The sequence below is a fragment of the Phacochoerus africanus genome, chromosome 7, assembly GCF_016906955.1.
Source record: "Phacochoerus africanus isolate WHEZ1 chromosome 7, ROS_Pafr_v1, whole genome shotgun sequence".
Taxonomy (NCBI): domain Eukaryota; kingdom Metazoa; phylum Chordata; class Mammalia; order Artiodactyla; family Suidae; genus Phacochoerus; species Phacochoerus africanus.
Genome location: NC_062550.1, coordinates 61,792,998 through 61,810,927, shown reverse-complemented (window position 1 = coordinate 61,810,927; position 17,930 = coordinate 61,792,998). Strand labels below are relative to the sequence as shown.

Genomic DNA, 17,930 nt, shown 5'->3' with positions numbered 1-17,930 from the left:
ATCTTAATCATAAACCATGTGTTGTTTTCATAATGTACCAAATATAGATGCAGAAATGCTTCTATGAATTTAAGAATTCCAGAATTTAAATCTTAAATTAAGAAATTTCATGCAATGCATTAAACATGTATTATCTGGAGTTCCCGTCGTGGCGCAGTGGTTAACGAATCCGACTAGGAACCATGAGGTTGCGGGTTTGATCCCTGCCCTTGCTCAGTGGGTTGACAATCCGGCGTTGCCGTGAGCTGTGGTGTAGGTTACAGACGCGGCTCGGATCCCGCGTTGCTGTGGCTCTGGCGTAGGCCTGTGGCTACAGCTCCGATTCAACCCCTAGCCTGGGAACCTCCATATGCCACAGGAGCGGCCCAAGAAATAGCAAAAAGACAAAATAAATAAATAAATAAATAAATAAACATGTATTATCTTAGCTAAGTATAGCTATTTAAACTGAGACTTCTTTTTTTTTTTTCATAGTATCTTCAACCAATCTTGTCACCCCTCCAGCAGTTGTCAGTAGTCAACCTAAATTGCAGACTCCAGTGACTTCGGGTTCTTTGACAGCAACATCAGTTCTCCCTGCACCCAACACAGCTACAGTAGTTGCTTCTACTCAGGTGCCTAGTGGAAATCCCCAGCCTACAATCTCTTTGCAGTCTTTACCAGTGATTTTGCATGTACCTGTTGCTGTATCCTCCCAGCCTCAGCTTCTGCAGAGCCATCCAGGGACTTTAGTGACCAATCAACCATCTGGCAACGTTGAATTCATTTCTGTACAAAGCCCACCTGCAGTGAGTGGTCTTACCAAAAATCCAGTATCCTTGCCATCCTTGCCAAACCCCACTAAACCAAACAACGTTCCTTCTGTGCCCAGTCCTAGTATTCAGAGGAACTCTCCTGCCAGTGCTGCAACGTTAGGAACAACACTTGCTGTACAGGCTGTTCCAACAGCACACTCTATTGTACAAGCCACAAGGACTTCTTTACCCACAGTGGGCCCGTCAGGACTCTATAGTCCATCAAATAATCGAGGTCCTATACAGATGAAAATTCCAATTTCTGCTTTTAGTACTTCATCTCCTGTAGAACAGAGCAACAGCAACACCACAAGAACTGGTAAGTCAGCATGTAGGTTTAATAATAGAAATGCCAACATGTTAATAGTATATAGAATTGAACTTGGGGGGTGGGGGAGGGTCTCGCATTATTGGAAGAACAGGGTAAATAGAATTTCATGGAGATTGTTTTTAGTGAATCTTCATTCACCTAAGAGAAAAGATGTTATTAAAGTGGGATTTGAGAAAGTTTATTTTTTAAAGTATTTTAATTGACATAATATATGCTAATAAGAGGAAAATAAAAATTATGTATCTTTCCTACCCAACCATTTGGAAAAATCCTTTGTGCATTCATCACTCATATCTTCCAAATTTGAATGGTTTAAAAGTAGATCCTTCATTTACTACAAAATGTGTGCTTGCTTCTTATTTTCTGTCTTATATATTTTCCCATATGGCAGATTACATGATTATGTTTGTATATGTGTACATACTTTGAATTATTACAAAGGGAGAACTTGATTTAACGTATTTAAAATGTAGATACTGTAAAACTCTGTCTTCCTTATTCTTAGAAAGCATACCTTTTTGTATGCATACTTTAACTTGTTTATTCTTCATTTCTGACTTCACATTTATCCTCACTACTTTTGGAAAGACCTGAAAGAATGCATAGGCATCATGTATATAATGAAATTGCTACAGTTTCTGTCTTAGTGATATGGTAAGTGACCATATCATGAAATATAAGAAACAGATTATAAAGTACAAAATTACTTTTACAAGTGAGATATACAAGCCTTGTTTTTTAAATTTCTCATGTTGTCTTTAGTAGTATACTATTCTTTTGTGTGTATTTTCTCATAAAATAGTGATAGTGTTTCATAGAGTTATTGAGAGAGTAAGTGGATGGCAGATAAAAATTTATATTGGACTGAAGTTGAATATCACCCTCACACATTTAACATCTGGATTTAAGAGTATATCTGAAATTTAAAATACAAATATTATCAGTATTAATATTTAACATTTAAATATTTGCATGGTACAGTAATTATTTCTGAGCATTATCTGCTGTCACCTTCCTTGGACATTAAAGATGCTTACTTTTAATTGAGGTCAGTGAATGAGAAATATTTTGGGGGGTTACTTCATATTTCTCTAATTTCTTTTTCTTCCAATCCTTACTGTTTTTCAATACGTCAGATGGAAGATGATTATCATGGACATTATTTTATGTGATGTTGGAGTTTTTCTTCTTTCTGAAATTTTGAGCTTAAGTTGACATTTTTTTATTTAATTCATGGTTGCAAGATAAAATATATTCTTAAATATAGAACTTCCCTGAAAGACCATGGCCCAAAAAGAAATAAATTACTTGAAAGATTATTTTCTTTAATATTATGAATGTTAGTACCCTAAACACTTCTAAAAAATATCAGAATTATAATTAAATTTCATTATCTTGTTAACATTTATATGAACATTTGCTGACACATAGTTATCTAACAATGCACTAGATTAATTGTAATGAGTGCCAGTCTGTTTGTACTTATTTAAATACTTGACTGTCCTTAATTTTTTTGTATATAAAATTAATAGTTTTCACAGTCATTGTTACTAAATCATTCTACTTTGGTGATGATATACATTTATACTTAAAATTTTATGTTTTAACATATTTAACTCATTCATATGTACTTTAATATATAGATTAAAGTTATATATTTTGAGTTCTATTTAGAATGCTTGCTTGCATTTGAAAGTAAATTATTAGATGTTAACAAAAATGTGAATGATAAGCTTTGTTTATATGTTGTTCATGTTGATTAGAATGAGATCCTGTGAGATGATATTTTATGCATAATTTTAAGGGTGCCATAAATGGCATTAAAGTAGACATTTAGCTATTAAAGCTTCTCAAAACCTAAGCTGAATCCAAATAGCAAATTTTACCTTAATATGAAGACTAAAGCCAAACTTTAATATATACCTAATGTGATAAATTATTTAATTATGTAATTAAAATTTTTAATCCTATGCTTATTATGTTAGTATTATTTACTTAATGAGAACATATGCTATGTAACTAGACAGCATGCATTTGTATGTATTGTAGTATGGCTTATATAGCCTCATAGAGTAAGTCAGTGTTTTTTGTAAATTGTACAGTGGAAATTGTCCTAAGGACTACTTGGAAATTTAGAGACCAAATTATAGCTGATTTCATTCATTCATAAACTATTGAATGCCAATATTGTCTTGAAATCCTGTAGATACACAGAAATGTACAAAATAGTCCCTATTTTAATGACACTTATGATTAAATAGGTAACTTAGGTGTTAAATAATTACACGTTATGAATGTTGAGATATGCAGGTTTCTGTGAAAGGATATGGGATGTCTGGAAAGGTATAAGAATGGAATGAATGGAAAAATGGGAAATTAGGTTTTAAATACAGAGAGGACTGTACACTGTACATCTACTGTATATCCATGCATGCAGGCTGCAGTGAGAATGGTTTGGAGGGAGAAAACTGGAGTTAGGGAGACCAGCTAGGAGGCTCTTGTAGTGCTGTAGATGAGAGATGGTGTTGTAAAAATGATTTAAAATATGAAAGTTTTGCCTTCCACTCATTTTCATATAGTTATCTAACACCTATCAAGGGGCACTACTAATTGGCACTCCTGTAAAATCATTTTATGACACTAGTAAAAATGCATTGTTGGTTGAAAGTGACAATATCTTTTTAGAATAAAGAGAGATATTTCACGTATGATAGAAAGATTTTTAGGGTACAATTTTTGATTTTACACTGCCAGTTTTATTGCTTGATAGATTGATTTGTAGCTTTTTGTTTTCAGAATTCATCTAAGGTAGATATTATGGTAAAAAAAAAAAGATACAGTGAAACTATAAAATGTTATATTAAAAATTAAGAAAAAACTTAAATGGGTAGGGGAGGTTCCTTGAAAATTTAGAATAAAGAATATTACTACAGCTCTGTGAATACGTAACAGATTCTTAGTTCAAAGAAAGAATCATGCTGAATAGTAGAACTCTCATAGTTAATAATATGTGTATGGGTGTGTTTAAAGAAATAAAATCTTTATTAAACATTCTAAATCTTTCCTGAAACAAATAAAAATGAAGCCCCCCTCACTATTTTGCTTAAGTTAGCTTTTATTTTCATTTGAAAATGAAAGTGTGTTTTAAATCCAAATGAATGTATGCCAACACTATATATATTTTTAAATTAGTAGTAAATTGCTGATGTTTTGGTAATGTCATCAGTGTTTTTTTTGTTTTGTTTTTGTTTTGTGGCATAGGTTAAGTTCCCCGGCCAGTGGTCAAACCCATGCCACAACAGCCACCTGAGCTGCTGCAGTGACAAATGCCAGATCCTTAACCTGCTGAGCTGCAAAGTAACTCCTAAACTGGTTTTTTGTTTTATTTTTTTTTTTCAATCAGTATATTTTAATATTCTGCCATGTAAGATCTGTAACCAGAAATTAGTTTTGTATTAAGTAGTATATCAAGAACTTCACAGTCCAGAACAGTAGGTGATTCATTATAAATGAAGAAATTTTAAGATATTAAAAAAAATAATATATAAGATAAAAAGAACTAAGATAATTCAGACAGGGGAGGGAGAAATTATAAGGGCCTCCTTTTTACTTTCTTCACCTGGAAAAGCCTTTTTAACAGATAGCTATTTATCCTTATTTTTGGATGTACATATTTATATATGTATATGTATAATATAAATACATAAATATATATAATATATATAAATATAACAAGTATAAATATACATATATGTATATGTATATAATATAAATATGTGTGTGTATGTAAATACATATATGTATATGTATAAATACTGTTTCTGTTTTTTCTTCTTTTTCTTTTTTTCTTCTATAAGGCTGCATCTGTGGCATGTGGAAGTTCCCAGGCTAGTGGCCGAATTGGAGCTACAGCTGCTGGCCTGCGCTACAGCCACAGCAAAACTTGGGATCTGAGCTGCGTCTGTGACTTACAGCTCACGCCAATGCTGGACCCTTAACCCACTGAGTGAGGCCGGGGATTGAACCCACCCTAGTTGGGTTCGTTAACCGCTTAGCCACGAAGGGAACTCCTGTTTTTGTTTTTGTTTTTCAATATGAATTGTTTACTTTATATGTGTGTAACAACAGTTTGCAAATGAAAGGAATGCCATATTTTGACCAAAGTTTTTTGACGGAAAGCAAGGATGGGGTGTTTCAACATTGAAAAACTCCTATTAATGTAATTGACTGACTACATTACAAAAGAGAAAAAAAACAGATTAATCACCTCAGTATATGCTTAAGACATTTGATAAAATTTAATGCCTTTTCTTTAGAAATTGAGCCAGAAAAATATACTTGGTTTCTTTTCTGTAATGTTTTTTTTTTCATTCAGCAATCTTTCATACAACTATATAATTGTAGTTATAGTTCTGTACATACAACTTTCACGTTTGTGTATATGTACGTTTGTGTGTACAAGTTAATTGAAAAATGAATAAAAGAAAAATCATCTGTGTTTGAGCTACTGAGATTAAGCATGTGTATTTCATGAGAATCACTGTAACTATATTTCTAGTGGATTTATTTTATTTCCATGTTATGCCTTCTCTGTAGGTATATGGTATGGAAGGAGTATATTTTATTTAACTATTCACTCATGTTAGAGCATTTAAGTTATACATATCTTAAATTATTTCCTGTGATATCCCGGAGGATAGAGTTAAAATTTCTGGGTCATTGAGTATGTGAAGTATTTTGATGTCTAATGTGAATTTGCCTTTCTGAAAAATATTTTAGCAGTGGAGAGAGTTTATTTCCATATGTAACATTTTGACAGACAAGAAAAAAATAATTGGAGAAAATTAACATGAACTATTGTATATAAAGCAACTCATCCTTTCACATTTTGTGGGTACCATTAAAATAGCTCTGAGTTTTGTTTTGTTTTGTTTTTTGACTCCTCAGAAAACCAGACAAACAAAACAATAGATGCTTCTGTTAATAAGAAAGCAGCTGATAGCACATCACAGGTAAGACTTTTCCTACTGTTTCAAAATAAAATTCTAATTACAGTCCATAGAAAAATGGATTTCCATCTGTATTCTTTGATGAAATGGAAATTATTCTGTTTTTTACAGCTGTCCAAAATTTTTCAAGCATCTTCTCTGTGTTGTTTGATAAGAATTGAATTTCTTTGTTTAGTAATTCTCTTAGAGATACTATTAGTTTATTAAAGTAACCGCTTGGATTATGTATAATCGGTAGTCTAGTTCTTTCCTTCATATGATGTCAAGTTTTAGCCTCCACTTGTAATTTCTAACTGCCCCATCTTTTTAAGAAATTCTCACTGGTTTGCCCACTCCTTCTCTCACCCCCCAGCTCCTACCTCCTGCTGCCCTACCACTGCCAAGAGACAAAGAGATACCATTGTAGTTTCTTAAAAAATGATCAGAAATAACTTTATGGAAAGAAAGTGTTGGTCTTTCTGATAACTTATTAGCACTTTGCCAGTCTTGGCACTTTTTCATGTTAAATTTTAATCACTGAGGAATGGAGTAACTACTTTTTTCTTCTATTAACAATGTTCATTATATTTCTTTCACTATATTGCTTTAGATATAACAGATTTATAGGGAAGTCATTAGGATGTTGATAGTTTGATTTTATTTTCTTCCCATCCTCTTAGTCATATCAAGAAACTCATTTGTTTTTCCTAGAAAAAGAAAAGATCTTGAGTAAGTCAAACATGAATAAATGACATGAGTTTCAAAACCAGAGCATAATGATTTTTCATTTTGACTGTTTTCTTTTAAAATGATGGATTTTGGACCATAAATAGATATATACTATGCTTTACAGATCCAGCTAAAGCTATTAGATGTATTTTATTTCTTACAGATTCTAGCAGTCTTTGTATATGATATTAAAGACCAAAGTTTTGATTGTTTATGAGGATGTCTTGTAGTAGCTGCGTTTTCAATTAAAAGCATATGGAGTACTTTCTGGAAGATGTGGCATAAAAAATGTTGATATAGTCAGTGACATTGATGTGATATTTATAGGACGTCTAGCTTTACTTTATGAAACCCAAAACTAAACAAAGAATTAACAGGCATTTTTACTTCCCTCAGTAAGTTTTCTTTTTTTCTTGTTTGGACACATTATGTAACATTTCAGATCAGGAAAATGGACATTATAATGACAGTGTTTCATCATTTTGTAAATGATGATTCTTTTAGACTTGTACTGTCTAATGTGGTAGCCACTAATTTAGGCTATTAAAATTTAATTTAGCTTTAAATTAAATTAAAAATTTACTATTAAAATTTAATTTAGCTATTAAAATTTAATTTAGCTTTAAATTAAATTAAAAATTTACTTCCTCTATCATAGTATCCCCATTTCAAGGTTCAGTGGACACATATAGCTAGTATCTACTGTATTGGAAAACAAAGATATTGAACATGTGCATCATTGCAAAAAGTTGTATTGGATTGCTAAAATAAAATGTTATGTAGGAGTTCCCGTCGTGGCGCAGTGGTTAATGAATCCGACTGGGAACCATGAGGTTGCGGGTTCGATCCCTGGCCTTGCTCAGTGGGTTAATGATCCGGCGTTGCCGTGAGCTGTGGTGTAGGTTGCAGACACGGCTCGGATCCCACGTTGCTGTGGCTCTGGTATAGGCTGGCGGCTACAGCTCCGATTAGACCCCTAGCCTGGGAACCTCCATATGCCACAGCAGCAGCCCAAGAAATAGCAAAAAAAAAAAAAAAAAAGATTAAAAAAATGTATGTAATAATGTAAACATATAGGTGCACATATAGATGCAATTAAAATTGATATAAAAGTTTGCTATACTTTAAAAATTCTTTACCTAAAAATACACTTTTTTAAATTAAAGAAAAATAGCAAAACAAGGTAATATAAAATCCAGTCACACCCTACTGCTTATGCTAGAAAATTCAAAACATCATGTATTATTCCCCACTTTACAGATTTTAGAATCTAAAACATTTCACTTAACATTGTATTATATAACTTGCATTTTGATAAATAAATAATAAAAATAATAAAAATACATGATAAAACAAAATGCAAGTAGAAGTTGATGCGAAAGCAAGTAGCAAGTTGAAGTAGTTGATGCAAAAGCACCTGAAATAGTGACTACATACAACCAAATATTAAGTTCTTAGTGGATGTTTTATTTGGCTTACAGAAAGAGGAATTCAGTGCCATTGTATGAAAAACACATACATGTAGTATGACTAGTCAGCTAGCTAGGTAAAATAATGCTTGGTCAAAAAAGTAGTTTCAGCTTTGAATGAATGCCAGTAATAAATAAGTAATAAATACAATATGCAGATTTTATTATCAGAAGCCATTATGGAACTATATACATGCTGCCACTTATGAATCCGTACTTTACTGGCTTTTGGGTGTTACAAATATAATTTTTGTCATTGTGCTGAATACCTTGATTAACAACACTATTGGGTTTTTTTTTTAAGATGTATTAAGAAATTACTGTTAGCTTTTCACCATATATATTACTTAGTAGCAGATAGAATCTATTGTGAAACAGGAAGCCTGTGATTTTTATACTGTTAACTTTTTAAGTAGACTCGACTAACTTCTTTTTTATATGCCACGCCTTACTTAGTTGTACTTCTGAACACTTTAGGGCTATTATAAATTAGAAGGACTCTGAATGGCTTGTATGGAAATGATTGCTGTTCAAATATAGCTAATTGAAAAATAATTAAATATGTAAAATATACTTTTTGTAGTCCCTGAGTGAGGACTTTTTTCTCAAGTCCTCCAAATAGGTATTTATTAACATATTCCGTGTAATTATTGTTACATATTTTATTCATAGATCCCATTTTATATGGTACATTATTTCTTTCTTTCTTTTTTTTTTTTGTTGGTCTTTTTGCCTTTTCTAGGGCCACTTCCCGTGACATATGGAGGTTCCCAGGCTAGGGGTCGAATCGGAGCTGTAGCTGCCAGCCTACACCAGAGCCACAGCAATGCCAGATCCGAGCCATGTCTGTGACCTACACCACAGCTCACGGCAACGCCGGATCCTTAACCCACTGAGCAAGGGCAGGGATCGAACCTGCAACCTCATGGTTCCTAGTCGGATTCATTAACCACTGTGCCACGAGGGGAACTCCTATATAGTACATTATTAATGTATTTCACATAGTGAAAAATAAATTTATTCATTTATTTGAACTATCATCATATGTTGTAAAACAATGTAGAGTTTTTTTTCTGCTACATCTATAGTTATATTGCTGTTTCGAGGGACTGAAGATCAGCTTCAATTTCACTGATTTGTTAGGAATTCATAAGACCCATAACAGGTTATACTCATGGTTATGGTTTATCACAGCAAAAGGTAGAGAATAAAAACATCAGGAAAAAGTATCAAATGGAGTTATGCAGTTAGGCTGAAGCTTTCATGTTCTCCCCTGTCCAGCACTGCACAGAATGTGCTCTCTGGTTATTAACTGCAAGGACTGTGCCAAGAGTCTTTGCCCAGAGAGCCTGATTGAGTATTAGGGTCTGAGATATCCTAGAGGGCTGGGCATAAAGCTGTGCCTTTCTACATGACCAGCCATAGCAGTCAAAACTCCAGACCCCGAACAATGAAACCAGGTGTGCAGCATCAGCCTTGATGTTTGTGCAGATTAATCCTAAGCTAGTGTGACACAGTTCATTGTTTAAGGTATACATAAGAAACGTATTAGTTATTAATGTAAACTTTCTAAGACCCACATTCCTGGTAGCCAACCAGGCTCAATCGTAGTGCCTAAGTTCTCTTAGAGAGATGTGTGTGAAGTGAACAATCAAGTTTTCTGTATTAACTTTTTTTGTTGTTGTTGTTTGTTTGTTTGTTTTAGGGCCGCCACCAGGGCATATGGAGGTTCCCAGCCTAGGGGTCTAATCAGAGGTGCAGCTGCCAGCCTACACCACAGCCACAGCAATGCCAGATCCGAGCCACATTTGCAACCTGCACCACAGTTCATGGCAACACCAGATCTTTAAACCACTGAGCAAGGCCAGGGATCAAACCCATAACCTCATGGTTCCTAGTCGTATTTGTTTCCACTGTGCCACGATGGGAACTCCTGTATTAACTTCTTATTCATCTGTTGAAGTCCCCTACTCTGTCTGGCCTTTCAAATATGTTCTTGTCTTTGTTTCATTATACACACACATACACACAAACCCTGTAAAGCCAATATCTTTGCTTTCTTGAAATTTTCTTATTGTTCACCTAATGAGAGTGAGCATTTGGGGGAAGGACACATAATTAAGTAACTAAATAAAATAGATTCTTTTTATTAAAACTGACTGACACAGCAAATAAGTATTAAAACCTATTTGATACAACTAAGTGGGCTTTTTTTAATAATTTAAAATTGAGAATTTCAGTATTATGTGTAAATACAGATACAAGAATGTAATGTCTCCAATTACATAAGTTTTCTCAGAAATGATGGCAGAAAAAGTGTAAGATATATATATGTTTCTTTTTATAAGTCTTCACTTAGTGGCATAGAATTAACAAACTCTAGAGTAAGACAGTCTGGCTCCTGTTCTTAGTTATTTAATACCTTGAATTTCTTACCTGTAAAATACGGCAAATGCTGGTCCCAGACTCATAAAATTATTATAAAAATTAAATTTGTTAACGAATGTAAATACATTTAGCACAGAGTCTGATGGGAATTATGCCAGCTCTCATGACTGTCTAATAATTTCTGTTAATTATTGAAATAATTCAGCTTTATTTTTCAAGAAGAAAATATAACCAGGAAACTACCTGTAATAGTGATAATAGATGAAATTTTTTAATCAGGTTATGATAAATAAAAGTAAAATCCAATAAATTAGATCATTGGTTACCAACCTTTTCCTTTTACAAATTATCCATTATAGAGAAATATGCATATTATTATAGAGCATCAAAACATATGAAGTGAAACCAATAAAATTAATAAGAAATAGAATTACCTTTTTATCATTATAAGGTTTACCTCTTTGTACCTTGTTTAACACTAATGTGATTTCAGCAGCTTTTTTCAGTGTGTGTATTTGTGTTTAACGTGACTTTCTGACAAAAAAAACCCTTTATTTCTTGATTTCATATGTTGTTTTATCTGATAGTCCCTACATTTTGATAGGAAATTTCAGTCCACCCATTTGTATCATCACAGATTTCACATATAAGTGATATCATATGATACTTGTCTTTCTGCCTGATTTACTTCACTTAATATGGTAATTTCTAGGTCCATCCATGTTGCTGCAAATGGCATTATTTCATTCTTTTTTATGTCCGAGTAGTATTCTATTGTGTATAAAGACTGCATTTTCTTTACCTGTTCATCTGTTGATGGACATTTAGGTTGTTTCCATGTCTTGGCTGTTGCAGATAGTGCTGCTGTGAATATTGGGGTACATGTATCTTTTCAAATTACAGTTTTTTTGCAGGTATATGCCCAGGAGTAGGATTGCTGGATCATATAATAACTGTACTTTTAGTTTCCTGAGGAGCCTCCGTACTGTTTTCCATAGTGACTGCACTAATTTACATTCCTACCAACATTTTAGGGTTCCCTTTTCTCCACACCATCTCTGAATTTTATTGTTTGTAGACTTTTTAGTGACCATATTTTTAACAGCTGCTTTGAAATCTGTTGCATTCAACATCTGGCTCCACGGGGAATTATTTTTATTGACTGTTGACTACTGGGTTCTATTTTACTAGTCTTTGCATGTTTGTCTAGTAATTTTTGATAAATTTAAATTTTAGTTTTATTTTTTTTGTCTTTTTTGCCATTTCTTGGGCCGCTCCTGCGGCATATGGAGTTTCCCAGGCTAGGGGTCTAATCAGAGCTGTAGCCACCAGCCTACGCCAGGGCCACAGCGACGCAGGAGCTGAGCTGCGTCTGCAACCTACACGACAGCTCATGGCAGTGCCGGATCCTTAACCCACTGAGCAAGGGCAGGGACCGAACCCTCAACCTCATGTTTCCTAGTCGGATTCGTTAACCACTGCGCCACAATGGGAACTCCTAAATTTTAGTTTTAAAAGTGGACCTTATTTTGAAAAGTGGATGTTAATAGATCTGTTGTAGCAAGTTGATTTGTTACATTCTTCAAGGATTTATTAAGAAATTTTTGTTTCAGATTTTACGGATTTGTGATGTTTTGTTTAAGGTCATTTCCTATGAAATCATTATCATAGAATGATTTATAATTGTAAAGTTTAGAGTTACATCAGTTGTCTTTGTATTTGGCCTGAATATGTCTAACAGGGACTAATTTAATTTTGCAAAATTTTGAGTTTTGTAGACTAAACTTTAATCATTTAGAGTTGATATGAGTATAGTATATTATAAAGTAATTATGATTGGCATTTATTAAGCTGTTACCATGTGTCATGCCTGGTGTTAAGCTCTTTATCTGCATATTTGGATTAATCCTTATGATAGGCTTCATAACCCAAACTTTGGAAATTAAGGAAATGCCCTTTTAACATAAATTCACATGGCTTATAAGTGTTGGAACTAAAAGAGGCACTCAGACTTTTTAACTTAAAGATCTTGGTTCTTTAGACCTGTCTTGTAATGTTTCCCCTTTTTGTTACTATCATATAATTAAATTTTTAAAAAATTACATTTCTGATGATTTTGGATAATGAGCTGACATTGGTCAAATTAGATGTCAGTTGATAGTATGGCATACTATATCCTATCATACCACACCATTGTTTTGGGGAAAAATAAATTGTTTTATGTAACCTAATTCTAGCTTTTAGGTTGCCTCTGATGTTTTTGTGAATTAATATTGATAATTTAATATAATTTTGGTCAACATTTAAATGTTAGAAAATGAATGATGTTTAATCACTTAAAGCGCCTAATCACTTTAATACTCTATGCATTTTTTAAAAAGAATTTCTTGTGAAAAGATTTTAAAATTAAATTTTAAAGATTTTTTATGTGGCAGGTGTTTAGCTCATGAGTATCGTTGGGTGACTTTTTTGACAAACACTCTTTCTTCAGGTAAAGCTATTGAGGGGTCCATGTTGAACTAGGTTATACATTATCCTATTTCCTCTCAGTATTTTATTCATTTTCCCTTATGACCACCAGAGTTTACTTTGCAAAATGCAGATGTTTTGTTTTTCAGAGTGGAAAAGCCACAGGCAGTGATTCAAGTGGTGTCATTGATCTCACAATGGATGATGAAGAGAATGGAGCTTCACAAGGTACTTAAATATACATAATCATACTAAGGAATGCTTTAATACCCTATTTCCCTCTTTTTTTTCCATATTTCCCTCTTAATCCATTGTAATATTTTATGAATACAGAGCTCTACAGCATTATGCCTGATATGTTTGTATTGAGAATAGATTCAGAGTACAAATTAAACCCAGGTCTTCTGACTTTAAATGTTTTGTGTGTGTGTGTGTGTGTGTGTGTGTCTGTGTTTTAATGTAGATGTCAAATGACAGTAATGTTGCAAAGCATACACACCCCAAAATCTCTAATATTGTTCAATATGATCTTCGATATAAATTGTCAATAGAAATTACATTGGATAGCTATTCACCGTTATTCCCAGTTATTCTTCCACAGTGTTAATAGGTGTTCTGTGAATAAAAAGTTCATGCTAATTTACAATGTAAATCTCCAAGAATGATTGAAGCTCTAAAGTATTTCTCAGACTTATTTGACTGTACAGAATAACTTTCTTCACAGGCATATCTGTAAAACTTTGTGGTGATAATTATATAATGCAGGTGGAGAGTCTAGTAGGATCAGGTGCTAATTATTTTACTTTTAAGATATTGAATTTTTAAAAAATTAAAAATTTTTAAGAATTATATTTTAGGGAATGAGTTCATTTGGTTTTAGGGAAAAAAATTAAGTAGCTATACAGTTTGTTACTCATGTCAATTTTTTTATGTGTAACTGATGTAGAATTGGAATATTTTTGTTATTTGTCAGGGTTGAATTCATGCTGGTCTGATTATTATTTAAAAGTTTCAAATTTTCTATATTGCTTTCACTATTTTTTTATAGACAAGTCTTAATATAATGAATTCCCTAGAGCACGAACATAAATACCAGCTTATTTTTGAAAGGACACAGGACTGGTTCTAGATAAAAAAGTAAAAGTAAGCAAAGTTTGTTATCGGGGCTGTTGCCATTTCCCATTCTAGCATCTCTGCCTCTTGGAGTCTTTCCATTGCCCCACCACTGAGCATTATTTCATTTTCCCACTCTAAAAATGCATCATTCCTCGTCAGCACTCAAGTATTAAATTGTCAGTTGCTAAGGCTTTAAGTTTTTGTGTTGAGTTAGAAGTAGCTTTCTTTTATTTAAAAAAAAAAAAAAAGTAAAACTGTGATAGAACCAGCAGTGAATTATTTAAGGTCCTGAACTGGTTTTCAAATTGGCAAAAAGTACACTTAATTAAAATACAAAGAAATTGTTCTCTTGGTAGTAAATATGACTGAATGGCAAGGATAAATTTATATTTCTCGTTTTTTTCTATCAGTAATCATATTGTCTCACTTTTATTTAACAGACCTTAAAAAGGTAAATCACACTCCTGCCTCAACCATGAATTCTTCTCAGCCTGTATCTCGACCATTGCAACCCATCCAGCCAGCACCACCTCTTCAGCCATCTGGGGTGCCAACAAGTGGTCCATCTCAGACAACCATACACTTACTACCTACAGGTAAACTTACTGAATCACTGAGCTGAAACTTTAGTGTTGCCTGCAGTGAAATATGACCATGGAATTGAATGGAAAGATTAGAAAATTAACTCATTGGATAAATACCAGTGAACATGATTGCTGGATCATAAATTAAGAATAAGTTTGCTTTTGTGAGAAACTGCCAAACTGTGTCCCAAAGAGGCTGTACCATATTGCACTTCTACCAGCAAAGAGTGAGGAACTGTTACTCCACACCAGCATTTGGTATTGTTAGTGTTTTAGATTTTCACTATTCTAATAGGTGTAGCGGATCTTGTTGTTTGATTTGCATTTCCCTGGTGAAATACTGCATTGAGCATCTTTTTGTGTGCTTGTTTGCATTCAGTGAGGTGTTTGTTCAGATCTTTTGTCCACTTTTTAACCAGGTTGTTCATTTTCTTATTGCTGCATTTTAGGAGTTCTTTGTATGTTTTGGATAATAGTCCTTTATCAAATAGGTCTTTTGCAGATATTTTGTCTGTGGCTCACACTCCTATGGCTTGTCTTCTCATTTCCTTGAGATGAACTGGACTTTAACCCTAATTATGTTAGTAATAAGTTACAAAAATTATAAACTATTAAAAAAAATAAGACAGAAAATTAAAAATAATCCTCATTGTTTTGAAGACATGTTTTTGAATGCAATATGACTTAATTTTCCACATAGTCTTAAGTAGCAGCACTGATACAAATTGTTATAAAAGCAACTTCAACTTTATCTGTCTTTGTCATCTGCCACAGTAAACAGCAGAAATGAATATAGTTTCTCTAGAAGGGATGGGTGTAATGATTCATTCTTATTGTAGCCAAGAAGTTATAACTGACTAATCGAACAAGAATTTTTAAATGATTCTTAACTAGAAATAGTGTTAACTGACCTAACACCACCATCAGAAAATAACCGCTAATATTTAACCTGCCCCTCTTGAGAAACTATAAATCAGACATTTTCAAAATGTAGCCTGTATCTCCTAAACTGTTTGGAACCCAATCAGGAATGTTTTCTTCTTCATAAAGTAGCCTATTGCTTAAGAGATTTATCTGCAAAATGCTTATATTAGCACTCTTCTCATTAAAGAAAACATTCGGCTCACATGGAGTTTTATCCAGTGAAATAAATTAAAATGGCAGTCACCTAATTTACTTAATTTAGAAGGAACTATCATTATGCAAACCCATGAACAGTAGAGATAATAAAAGGGAAAATAAAGAGGTGAAGAGAGTATTCTTCTTTGTACCCTTTATTTCCTCACATTGAAAGTTAGAATATGTAAAGATTAAGATGTGTTTTTATCTTTGTTAGATGCAGAGTTTACTTCCAAATTTATTTCATTACAGAACCCATCTTTCCATATGGAAGTTGATTTTTATTATGTAGATCATATACATGGTCATTTGTAAAATGTGACTGTAATTTCAGATAGTTTTTAAGAAACTGTTAACTCTTAAACTCCTTATTGTACTTCCATGCTGTCAGTGAATATTTAGGACTCATATTTTGATAAATACATTAATACCACTCAAGGCATTAATGATCTCTGGAATACAAGTTAGAAAGAATGGCCAAGGAAGAATCCTTTATTTAAAAAAAAAAAAAAATTTTTTTTTTTTACTATAGTTGATTTACAATATCATGCCAATTTCTCCTGTTCAGCAAAGTGACTCAGTCATACATATACTTATATTTTTTTTTTATATTCTTTTCCGTCATAGTGTATCCCAGGAGATAGGATAGAATTCCCTGTGTGAAATATTCAATAGGACTTTGTTGTTAATCCATTCTAAATGTAATAGTTTGCATCTATTAACCCCAAACTCCCAGTCCCTCCCACTTGGCAACCAGAAGTCTGTTCTCTATGCCTGTGGGTTTGTTTCTGTTTCACAGAAGGTTGATTTGTGCCGTATTTTAGATTCCACATATAAGTGATATCATATGGTATTTATCCTTCTCTTTCTAACTCACTTCAGTTAGTGTGATAATCTCTAGTTGTATCCATGTTGCCGCAAATGTCCTTATTTCATTCTTTTTTATGGCTGAGTAATATTCTTTGTATATATGTACAATATCTTCTTAATCCATTCATCTGTCGATGGACGTTTAGGTTGTTTCCATGTCTTGGCTGTTGTGAATAGTGCTGCTGTGAATATATGGGTGCATGTATCTTTTTGAATTATAGTTTTGTCCAGATATAGTTCCAGGAATAGGATTACTAGATCTTATGGTAATTCTATTTTTAGTTTTCTGGGGAACCTCCATATTGTTTTCCATAGTATTTGCACCAACTTACAGACATTCCCACCAACAGTGTAGGAAGGTTCCCTTTTCTTCACATCCTCTCTAGCATTTATTTGTGCATTTATTAATGATGGCCATTCTGACCTGTGTGATGTGGTACCTCATTGTTTTGATTTGTATTTCTTTGTATTTAGTGATGTTCAACATCTTTTCATGTGCCTGCTGGCCATCTGTGTGTCTTCTTTGGAGAAATGTCTATTTAGATAGACATTAATAGAAGTATTCAATCTATTAATGGAAGTATTTATTGTTTTTAATAAGAGATGGTTTGGCTAATTTAAAATGTCAATTATTAACAGACAGGCAGTTTCTTGAACTGTGGGAATACAGAGTTACTCTTTTGGACTCACTGGTAAGGCCTGGATGACCTAAAATTTCACTCTGCTAGGAACATTGAGGAAGGGAAAATTTACTTTTAAGGGGGATGGGGAAGGAGTGGGATGGACTGGGAATTTGGGGTTAACAGATGCAAACTATTGCCTTTCAAATGGATAAAGCAATGAGATCCTGCTGTATAGCGCTGAAAACTATATCTAGTCACTTATGATGGAGCATGATAATGTAAGAAAAAGAATGTATATATATATGTGTGTGTGTGACTGGGTCATTATAAAAAAAAGGAAAATTTACTCTTAAAAGTCACTCCTAAAAAAAAAAAAAGTCACTCCTATAAGGTCATACTCTTTCTTTATGTAGTCAATAAAAAGTGGTAAGGGCACTGGACATGGTTAAG

The 17,930-nt window shown here is 33.2% G+C and overlaps 1 protein-coding gene across 3 annotated transcripts in view; it reads left to right on the top strand.

Moving 5' to 3' along the window:
- ATF7IP (activating transcription factor 7 interacting protein) overlaps positions 1–17,930 on the top strand; it is a 122,260-nt gene that overhangs the window by 93,168 nt on the left and 11,162 nt on the right. For all 3 annotated transcript variants that reach the window (XM_047787498.1, XM_047787499.1, XM_047787497.1), the window contains 4 exons: positions 475–1,113; positions 6,073–6,137; positions 13,318–13,396; positions 14,725–14,880. In XM_047787498.1, the coding sequence (XP_047643454.1) occupies positions 475–1,113; positions 6,073–6,137; positions 13,318–13,396; positions 14,725–14,880 (939 nt within the window). The remainder of the gene's footprint in view (positions 1–474; positions 1,114–6,072; positions 6,138–13,317; positions 13,397–14,724; positions 14,881–17,930) is intronic.